At 38.3% G+C, this 11,608-nt stretch overlaps 1 protein-coding gene across 1 annotated transcript in view; it reads right to left on the bottom strand.

Annotated features, from left to right (window-relative positions):
• PRKAR2B (protein kinase cAMP-dependent type II regulatory subunit beta) overlaps positions 1-11,608 on the bottom strand; it is a 104,877-nt gene that overhangs the window by 3,045 nt on the left and 90,224 nt on the right. The window contains exons 6-10 of the mRNA XM_043871711.1: positions 10,108-10,261; positions 5,378-5,479; positions 3,708-3,782; positions 1,332-1,397; positions 1,068-1,206 (exon numbers count right to left, since the gene is read on the bottom strand). Coding sequence (XP_043727646.1) covers positions 1,068-1,206; positions 1,332-1,397; positions 3,708-3,782; positions 5,378-5,479; positions 10,108-10,261 — 536 coding nt within the window. The remainder of the gene's footprint in view (positions 1-1,067; positions 1,207-1,331; positions 1,398-3,707; positions 3,783-5,377; positions 5,480-10,107; positions 10,262-11,608) is intronic.

The raw sequence follows: 11,608 nt of genomic DNA, 5'->3' as shown, positions 1-11,608 counted from the left end.
TCTCAAATTTAATGTGAATATATATTTTATTATAGGAAAAAAGTAATGGGATTTCACTCACAGCATCTTTACTCCCTACTGTGTAACACCTCTACTCAGGGAAATTATCTGTCAGCTTCTAAATTTTTCTTTTTCATCCCAGTGTAACACTAGAGTATTATACTTATTTAAAACCATTTAAAAAACAACTTCTCTAAGAAAATTCTGGGGATACTTGCAAATCTTAACACTGAAGCTAAATTTATTCTACTGAACTGTGGATGAAGAGTACAGAGTAGCTAATTCCTTTTTTAAATGAATTTTTATTGGTGATAGTTGATTTACAATGTTTATTACTTTCTGCTCTACAGCCAAGTGAATCAGTTTATACATATACATATATCCACTTTTTTTAGATTCTTTTCCCATACACGTCATTACAGAGTATTGACTAGTTTTCTTAAAGAAAATGTCATTTGTGTTAATATCTCCTGAGTTATATTTTTCATTACTAAAATAAGTTATTTCTCACATATAAAATCTCTGCTATATATAGATGCCTTCCAGCTGAAGATGGCACTTCTGTTCATGGCATTTCTGTGTGGTACACAGAAGTAATAAACAGCCGGACAAGACGTTTATTGTGCTATGACAAACTTGAACTTTTGTTTCCTAATCCTAGGATGAGTAAGTATTCCTGCAGACATTCCAACTTCCCCTGCAGAACTTAGTATATCTTATAAAAGTGCTGTTTGAGGTTTTTTTTTTTTTTTTTTAGCAGAAATGGAACACAGTGCATGTTGTTCATTTGAAAAATTAGATGTAAAGCTTGGTACTCAGAATTCTTAACAACATACTAAAATGTTATTTCATGCCTATAAAAAAGAACAATATATATGTGTGTGAAAATTTTCTAAAAAGTTGGCTTCTACAAATTGGCTTTACAGTGCAATGAATCCAAATCTTGTATTTTGTTGGGACCGTAAAACCTGTGAACCCAGTAAAATAATCAGTGTGACGCTGAATACGTACAATGCACACAGAAAGATTTCAACTGGGGCAAGTGTGCCCTGGGCCGTGAGTCCTACCTAAACATTTGACGGTCCCGATGGCGTGTGCGGAAGCGGCTCGGGGCTTGTTCGTTACCAGAGCCAGTTCGCCGAAGTACTGCCCTCGAGAGCACCGAGCGATTTCAACTGCACCATTCTCCTCCACCTCTGACTTACCCTGACAAGGTGATGGAAAATGTTAGCTTTCACTCAGCTTAAGAAAAACAGAAGTGAAGCTTAGTCAGGAGAAAAAAAAAGTCTATTATGTTACTTGCTAATATTTCATGGATTTTTAGGACTTACCTTCCTTTTCATGGTAATTTTCACTTCTCCAGATTCTACAATGAAAAAAGAATCAGCCAACTCTCCCTGTCAGGACAAAAACAGGGGGTGAAAAATGCAACTTTCGTTGACAGCAATCCTGCTGCCCACCATACCTCTGAATTCAATCCCACGCCAGTTTATAGATCATCTCCTGAAAGGTGAAACTCCACGGAACAGGTTATGGCCCCTCCTAAGCTGAGATGTTATGATCAACAATTATAGTGTAACAATTTCATTTGTAAAATCATCTGAAATGATATACTATCTACTATAGCATTTCTGCTAAAACTCTCAAGAAAATATAGCAACTAACACCAAGGTATGAATTTTGCTCAAACTGCAGCCTGGATAAAGCACAGACACGGTCAGAAATGTGAGCACTGTCTCCCGGCAGCATCGCCTCTGTCAGCTGCTTCTATGCTGAGATGTGCCACGCTGGGTCGTTCCTAACCTACAAAGCCAGAGCATGCCAACCCAAGATAACCCAGCAGCTCCGCAAGTGGAGAAAGCAGACAGACTAAGCAGTGTGTGTGGGCCCTGATGCCTGCCCTGCAGGTGGCTGACAGCCCACCTCATGGCCCAGAAAGACTTCTAAAAGAAAGCGTTGCCATTTCTAACTACATAGCTGCGTTTTCTTGTTTCCTTTTTTGAACAAACTTCCTTGACTTCCAGTGATGCCTTATGAATTAAGTAATGTAATATGAAAGATGACATTGACTTTCCTCTCAAAGTGATTCTGGAGAAACTCAGGTATTTCAAAACTCTTTACTACAATTCAAGAAATATAGTATCAGATGAAAAAACATCATAAGGAATGCAGAGTCTCCATTATACTATAGTGCAGACATGTATGTTTATAAATGCTTGAAAGACAACTATCTAGAGATACCTTTAATAAACTCAGTATACATATGTCTTTTCCCTTACCTTTTTATCAGGCTTTCTATAAGAGCTTCATGCTAAATATTCAAGTGTCTTAAATCATAAAATGTCTATCAACTGCCATTAATTTCACTTTTAAAACATGCTCAAATTGCATGTAAAACTAATGAGTTAAGTTCCATTGTTTGTGTCAATGTCAGTTTGCTACTTTTGATGTACTAGTGATACAAAATGCACTGGAAGAGATTGGGTCAAGAGCACATGGGACTTTTTTTTTTTTTTTTTGGCAGCATGCCAAAAATGAATCTATAATTATTTCAAAATAATTGGAAAAAATCACTTCAAAAGTGCTCTATGCTTTGCAGTTTTTCAATTTGTATCATGGAATCTCAGCCTTGTTCTCTAATTTGACAGATTGGGGGTGGCAGTGGGGGAGGACTGACTGATTTACTTATTTATCTGCCTTCTAAACTAATTCTTTTCTCAGCCTCACAGACCTTGAATCTTGTTTCACATGTATGAAGAGACAACATTTTAGATAAATATTACAACATAGTATAATATTGATAGGAAAATCACAGAATTTGTTAAAAACCTATTTTTTTAAAGTCTTTATTGAATTTGTTACAAATTCAATTTGTTATAAACTGCTTCTTTTTTTTTTTTTTTAATGTTTTGGGTTTTTGACCATGAGGCATGCAGGATCTTAGCTCCCCAACCAGGGATTGAACCCGCACCCCTAGCTTTGGAAGGTGAAGTCTTAACCACTGAACCACCAGGGAAGTCCCTAAAAAACCTGTTTAAATCATGCAGTCAATGCTTCAAACTGTAACTAGGAAATTAGTAGTATCATCGATATGCTTTTATCTGTAAACTTGAACCATCTCTATAAATCCTACTTCTGGGTAGGTCTGTTCTAACCAATATATGTGTGTATTGCTTCAGGTTCCAAGTGGGATTTGAGAAAAGCATTACGGGTTCAAGAGCATGCTGGCCCCCTCGGTGCCTGGCAGCCAGTGAAGTACATGGTGCAACGTGTCCTCTTCTTGGCTAATTTCACCAGGAGGAGGTTTCACCAATGAACCGATCGTGCAGAACTTTACACCTTCCAATGCACCTTCTGGGTCCTTATTAATAAATGCTATGGAACGATTACCAGTTTTTTTCCCTGTTATAAATGACATCTTAATTCTCTATATACATGTGACCTTCATGTCTGGTACAAATATAAAATTATGCCTAAATCCATTGGATGATTTAATATATATTCCTTAAGATTTAATTTAAAATAAAAACATTCAGATATCTTGATGGCTATAAATTAGGCCATTTTTAATAGATTTGGCAGGAAATAATTATATTAATCTATCACTACATACTAATTATGGACACACGAAAATTTTATTAAGACTTAGATATATAAGAATCTTTTGGAAAATAACCTCAAACTGAGCTCCATAAAAAGTATTATACCTGAGCAATGATTTGTTCTCCATCGTTGTATACTTTGGTGCCTATCACATCTACCACTTTCAGGCGTTCAGAAACCTATAAAGGAAAAAAGATAATACAGTTGACCCCTCAATGATATGGGTTTGAACTGTGCACAGTCCACTTATCTACAAATTTTTTCCAGTAAATATACATTTGCCCCTCCATACCCACAAATGTGGAACCCAGGGCCACGGAGGGCCTGCTGCAAGGGACTTGAGCATCTGCAGACTTTGGTATCCACCAAGGTCCTAGAACCGATCCCTGTGGAAACGGATGAACAACTGTATGAAACAAACTAATCAGGTAATCTTAACTATTTCATGGGTTTAAAAATAGTAGCCTACAGGCCAAATACACTGAGCAATGTGTGTGTTTATGTGTGTGTTTCTATTAATAAACCTAGTTAATATAAAAAGCACAATTGCTCAGTGGTGTCCAACTCTTTGTGACTCCATGGACCTGAGGCTCTTCTGTCCATGGGATTTCCCAGGCAAGAATACTGGAGTGGGTTGCCATTTCCTACTCCAGGGGGATCTTCCCAACCCAGGGATCGAACCCAGGTCTCCTGTATCTCCTGCGTTTGTAGGCAGATTCTTTACCCGCTGAGCTATCAGGGAAGCCCCATTATATGAATTACTTGCCAGCATTTTAAACAAATTTTTCATAAAAACTTGAATTTCCAGCTTCTCTTGAAAAATCAGAACTGTCAGCCACACTCAGCCCACATTTCCATGTGGCATAAATAAACTCTGGTGGACCAGCAGCTGTTTCTTAAGATGGAGCACATGCTCTCCAGTTTACCAAAGTCCCATCCTGGCTTGGTTTTCTTCTTTGTTACTTGCCTAGCTCTGAAGGCATTTGAATTTCCAGCTCTGACCTATTGTTACTTAAAGAGAGCTGCTGCTGGAGAAGATGAGCTGCCCATTATGCATTCTGAAATGAGGCCCAAATTTCTACGAGGTGAATACTGATAAGCCAACACAGGGACATGTCAGCAGGTAGGTCTGTCAACCCCAGGGATTCTGGCCGAGAGGCTAGAAGGATGGTATTGCTATCACTCAGGCGGGGAAGAGAAGGAAGGATGCTTGGGACATGTCGGTTTGAGATATCTTTTAGATATCCCAGAGGAAATGTTAAAAATGCAGTCAGATAAACAAGCCTGGCATTCAAGGGTGGGGCCTTGCGCAGTGATGTCAATTTTAAGAGGCATCAACATAATAGACATTTAAAGCCAGGGGATTTGACAAGTACTGCACGGGAATAAGTGCAGCCTGCAAAAAGAAAGAGACCTTGGGATGCCAATTTTAAGAGGAAAGGAATACGGAAGGAGAGGCCAGTGAGGACATTCTGTGTTTAGATAACCTCTTCCTGTAAAGGCCACTGCCTACATTTATGTGATTAGTTTAAGTCTGCTTTTAGAAAAAGACCTTACATAAATCTGCTGTAGCTGCTCCAGGAGTCTATTATGTGTAAACAACAAAATAGATGCAGTTACAGACAGTAAAAGAAATATTAAGCTATTAAAACAATGTAATCTTTTCAAGTGAAAATATGGATAGATTATTATTCAAAGATACCTTCTGCAGAGCTAAGTATTCCTAACAAAACAGAAGCTTTTAAAGCAAAATAAAATAAAAGCACATACTTACTTCCAAAGATTTAAGGAATGGCAGTGACTCGATAAAGCTTTCATACATTTTTCTCTTTTTGGCATTATTTTTTACAATTATCCTCCTGAAGGTTACCCTGTCCTAAAGGCAGAATATCAAATACGAAGACAATTAAAAGGTAGACTTTATGGGGAAAGAAAGTTTGAAGAGACAGTTTCATTTTATTCCCTGTAAGAAACAAACAATAATTGAACATTTTCAAAATAAAAGATTAATATTATTATACCTCTAGTACAACTCATTTCAGATTTTTATTTCCTTAGGCATTAATATAGAACCATACAAAATGTTATTTTCATGCTTTTGAAAGAAAGCAACAGTTTACTTTTTTTTTTTTTTAACAGTTTACTTTTAATTCAGAACAGAGATCTCACCAACATGTAACTAGCGGGCTAAACCCACGAGGTGGCGCTGTTGCACCATTTAAAAAATACAAGCTGCTGCTTTTTTAAATTTTTCTCCCCAGCTTTTTGAGATACAATTGACTTGTAATATTGTTTAAGGTTTACAACATGTTCATTTGATATATATTGTAAAATTATTACCACAGTAGAGTTAACTGTCATTTCTTTTTTTGTGGTGACATTTAAGATTTATTCTCTTGGCAGCTTTCAAATATATATTGACAGTATTGTTAACTATAATCATCAGGTACACTGGGTCTTCAGAACATATTCATTTTATAACTACGCTCCCCAGCCCCTGGTGACCAACATTCTACTCAGTTTTTATGAGTTCAAACTAGCACTGAGTTCTTTTGTTAAAGATAACAGCCCTGGAGTGTTAAAATTCAGTGGGATGTGATGAGCTTTGTTTTTTCTTTTTTTTTTTTTTTGAGGTATAACTGGCATACAACATCATACTAGTTTCAGGCGTAGGACATAATGATTCAGTATTTGTATCTGTTGTGAAATGATCACTACAGTAAGTACTTAACATCTGTCACCAAAAATAGTTACAGAATTCTTTTGTGATGAGAACTTTAAAGATCTACTCTCATAGCAACTTTCAACTATACAATACAGTATTATTAACTGTAGACACCATACTATACATTATGTCCCTAGGATGTATTTTTAACTTGAAGTTTGTACCCTTTGACCCCCTTCACCTATGACCAGCCTTTTATTTAAAAAACAAAACAAAACAGAAAATATGGGTGTGCATCCCTTTTAGTAAAGTGTTGTTATATATTTGTTTCGGTTATACACAAAAGCACACACACATATGCATTGGTTGTGACATTTCCTCATGTGTTTCTTGTGGGCTGTAGTAAAAAAAACAGACATGGAAACCAGTAGTATTAGAAAATGTTTTTAAATCATGCAATTACAATGTAAAGAGAGCTTGAAAAATTATTGACTCTAGGGTTTTTTTGTCACATATCAGTTTTCTTTTTTAAAACTGTGCACAGAGAGATTACAGCACTCTTGAGTTGACTTTGATTCCAGTGTTTATCATGTGCATTGTCCTCAAATGCTTCGATGTTTATACTACCTAACCTCAAGGATGCAACACTGAATTGAGGAACGAGGGAAAACTTTAAAGGTCATGGCTCAAAAAATGGTCTTCCTACAAATTTTAAATTTTAAAAATTCCTACAAAACATGATATTAGTTCCCAGTTAAGAGCTCTCAGAATTATGTTAGTTTGGCATACACTGATCAACAACTATACTATTTTAATACAAAATAAAATTAACAGGGATATGTTCTTTAATTAATAGACTACTATGACAATATATTAAGGAATTTAAATGAACCGACAGGATAGACAGAAGTGCCAGTGTGGATGTAAATGTCTAGGAAATTAAACATCCTGTTCTCTAGTTTACTACAATTTTATAAGGGCTGTGATTTGGACTTGCACTCAATCTTTTTTTTTTTTTTTTAGAAAAAAATTTTCAAGATAACAAGTAAAATTATTGAAATAATTTCCAAGCCTGTCTCTGCATTGGAATCAATTGTGTGTTTTTCAAAAAGGTTTCTAAGATCCCAGACTTTAATGACTCAAAATCTCTGCAAATAGGGCTCTATAATAATCTGCATTTCATGAAAGCTCCCCAAGTGACTCTGATATATAAACAGGTCTGGGAAGCAGCTACAACACCATTTTATGAACAAGGTTTATTACAAAACAGAGAAGACAAGAAATAGGTTAGCAATTTAGAAATTAACCACGGCAACAAGCTATGTGTCTCAGGAAATATCTTCTACTAGTGGCCCACCTCTTCACACTCATTGAGACACATCAATAAAATCCAGATAGTCCCATTGGAAATGTTTTCACCCCAGTCATTTCAGTCGTCACCTCTCTGAATCACCAGCATGGTCATGTAGATCAGTTAATCCCCCAAGGCTAACAGTGACCTGGACTTATTTACAAAGTTGGACTATTCTACAAAGGACTTTTCTCTTGAGATTTGCTTATCTTTGCACCTGCACTTACTAGGCAGAGCTCCAACCTGTTGGTCTCAAAAGCAAAATTCCTTTTCTATTTGACTTTGTCTGAAAGGGGGCTACTTAGGCCAGCTGCTAAGAAAGCAGATTTGAAGTATTAATTATGTTAATGACTATAATTTTAAAATAACACCCACTTCACTTACACACATACCCTAAGGTGATCATCACAAACTGCTCACTTTTACAGAGCTTAAAACAGCCTGTGCTTGGTCGCTCAGTCGTGTCCGACTCTTTGCGACCCCGTGGACTGTAGCCCGCCAGGCTTGTCTGTCCATGGGGATTCTCCAGGCAAGAATACTGGGGTGGGTTGCCATGCCCTCCTCCAAGAGATCTTCAAACAGGTACAGATTAGTGGGAAAAAAAAAAAAAAATCTCTGAAAAATCCTTCATCCTTCCTGAGAACGTAAGTATCACATATACCTGGAAACTGCTGGACCTCTCTCCCTAGTTTAAGGTTCCTTCCAGGGCTGAGAACTATCAGTCCTCAAAGGGCCAACCCGCTAAGTATGTGACCTTGTTCCAAGAATGTGAATGAGGAGGCTTCCTTATCACATGACAACCTGACCCTGCCTGGCAACCCCCTCACGATGATTAAATTTTAAATGGTACCTTCTTTAATGAAACAGATCACAACCCACCCTTGTGACTGTAGGCAAACACTTCCTAAGGGCCAAGTCTACTCAGGTTTTGAGTGTTTATTTTGTTGGCTTTGGGTGTTCAAATCTCTGATTATCCTTAAGACACTTCAGATGACAAGCTCCCTTCCACCTGAAACAACTCCAATTTTGCTCACACCATTTAAAAAGTGACTCATGACATTTTAAAAAAGCAAACAGTAAAAAAAAAAAAAAAAAGCAGCAAACAGTAGCTGCCTGAGTCTCAGAAGAAATGCGCAACAGGTCTTGTTTCTCTAATCAAGAGAGATTTTTATTGGCTGAATTGACCTCGGAGTCAAAGGCTGAGTGGTGACTGAACCAAGTGTAAATTCTGTGAGACTACAGTTCTTGAAAAGGAGGTTTTAACAAACTTCCTATTACTTCAACCTCACCTCCTTCCACAAAAGGATTTGAGAGAAATAACCAAATAAACTCATGTCAGAACCATACGGTGGGATGTTATCAACAATTTTAAAAGAAAACACAAGTAGTATCAACATTCCCTTAAATCAGTGCTATTAAAGTGTGCTGTGGGCACCTGCAGCCACTGGTACCTCCTGGGAGCGTATGAGAAATGCAGAATCACAGGCCTCGTGCCAGACCCCGTGAGTTGGATTCTGCTTTTTAACTAGATTTCCAGGTGATCCCTAAGCACCAGCTTAACCAGAGTCCAGAATCAGCTTTACTCGGATCTGCTACTTTTGTCTCCTAAGATCATTTATGAAAAGAATGCCCCTCCTTTCCCCCACTCAAGTCTTTAATCCAAATTTTAAGCCTTATAGAAAACGCATCATTAAGAAATTTATTCTTCTTTTTGGATGGATTTTTGTTTTAAATTGGAGTATAACTACTTTACAATGTTGTGTTTCTGTTGTACAACAGCATGAATCAGCTATAACTATACATACAGCCCCTCCCTTCTGAGCCTCCCTCAAGAAATGTACTTTAAAAGCCCAGGTATGAGAGTTCCAACCCTGAGAGTTGAATAAGTTTGTCTGTAATGGAGCCTAGGTAAGAGAATTTCTTTTTTAACACCTCTAAGTAATTCTGAGTGCATCCACGTAAGAAACACAGACATTGAGTATTTCTTCTCTACACAGCTGCTTGTCGATGCAGAGTTGTTACCAGTCAACTTACACTACAGAGAGTGTCAGTTTACAGTGGTTTCTCAAGCAGGCATGAGACTCACGCGATGGGCTTGCTCCAGTACAGATCATGGAGCCCCATAGCCAGTTCCTGAGTCAGCTGGCCTGAATCAGCAAGTGGGGCCTCAACGGGCATTTCTAGCAAGTTGCCAGTTGATAGAGATGCTACAAGGCAGGAGACCATGCTTGGAACCACAGATATTATACCTACCACAGAAACCTACCAGAAAAAAACAGCATTGAAGCCTCTGTTTATTTGTGTGACTGGCTGGTTTTTAAGAATGGGAGCATTTAGGAGCACCTATTAGTTGCTTAATAATTCTCTGATGACCAATGACGATCCCCAAACTATCTACCTATTAAAACTAAAATACTGCAGCTACCTGGCTGCTAGCATAATGATTTTTTTACAAACGACATTCAGGTCAAATAAATATCTCACTCACCAAACCCCACAGAGCACCAGGAGAGGTAGCAGTGATTGTCGCGGCCCTGGGTGTGTTGTACATTAAGGCCAGCTCACCAAAACTCCCACGATTGTCATAGTTGCCAACACACCGTCCAACACCATCGCATTTCACATAAATATCAAATGTTCCTCTGGTGGATGCAAGAAAAAGAAGACGTAAAAGTAATTCAAGTCAGGTCGCATCACAACAAAACATAAGCCTTTGGCAATAAAATCTAATCTTTTTTTTTTTTTTTTAAAGAATTACATATTGCTTGCTCTTCTTGCTCAGACATGATAACACATTCACTTGATTAAAATTTTAAACGTCTAGAAGGATGAACAGTGGGAAGTTCCCTTCTGCCCTGGTCCAGCCATTCAGTTTTCTCCAAAAAAGCCACTGCCCCCAGCTTCTACATCCTTGCAGAGGTCTTTACACCTGGGAGCAGTGGGAGCTGGGTGGATGCACTGGAAGCCTTCCAAAGGTGCAGAATTAACAGGAGCCGTCCCTGAGACTGAGGGCACATCCCCAAGGGTGACGGCTGGGGATGGGCTCTTACTTTCCTTTCCTTTCTGCTGACAAACAGTAATAAAAGGGCATCAATACATGACAAAGACACCGCCTGTTCCGGACAAGCAGGAAGAAGAGACCAGCAATGGGACTAGGGTAAAGTCTGTACATGGGCCTGCTGGCGGAAAATGAGAGTAAACAACACACATTTAAGATAAAAAAAAATAAGGGATGAAAATATAACTGCAACCAAAGAGAACAGGCAAAGAAAACCATCTGAAGGAATGCATGAGAGTCTGCTGACCTCAATGAGCTCTGAGTTTAAGAATCATGGAGGCTAGCAACATTCACTATGTAACTGAAAAGTTTTTGTTTCCAAAATGAACATGCGTTTCTTTTGAGATCAGAAGAAAACAATCTTAAAAAAGAATATAGCTCTAACAATCTGGTCAGCCATTGTACAGTACCTACGGGGTCCTTTAGGATCTAAAGGGGGGGCTGGCAAGCTGGGGCCCAAGACTGGTTGCCTGCTGCTGTGAATCAAGCTTCACTGGAAAGACAAACGCGCTGGCTGTTTCCGCACTCTCTGTAGCTGACCTGTGCCACGAGAGCAGACGTGAGCAGTGGCAACACAGACCTTATGGCCTGCAAAGCCTGCAAACTTTATTCTCTGGCATTTTATATCATCTGGCCCTGTATGTTAGACTGACCGCCATCTAAAGGTGGTAGAAATTTAGACTAAATATCTGATCCTGGTCTTCTAGATTTTTTGTGCTTATCTTTTAACTGGGTTCCTTTTTCTAGCAAATAAAATGCTGTTTGCATGTCACTGCACGCCAGATCCTTTATTTCTATTAACTTCATTCTCTCGGTGGAAGACTGTCTTTTCATGTACTGTATCTGGTCAGGGAACGTGGCTTCAAGGATTGCTGAAACACTTGTGAGGTCAGACAGGAGAAATTCTTTGGCTTTATTCTATTGGCTAAAG

This window comes from Cervus elaphus, chromosome 18 (genome assembly GCF_910594005.1).
Source record: "Cervus elaphus chromosome 18, mCerEla1.1, whole genome shotgun sequence".
In the NCBI taxonomy this organism is placed as follows: domain Eukaryota; kingdom Metazoa; phylum Chordata; class Mammalia; order Artiodactyla; family Cervidae; genus Cervus; species Cervus elaphus.
The sequence above is the reverse complement of the archived record's forward strand: the minus strand, read 5'-3'. Positions and strand labels throughout refer to the sequence as shown.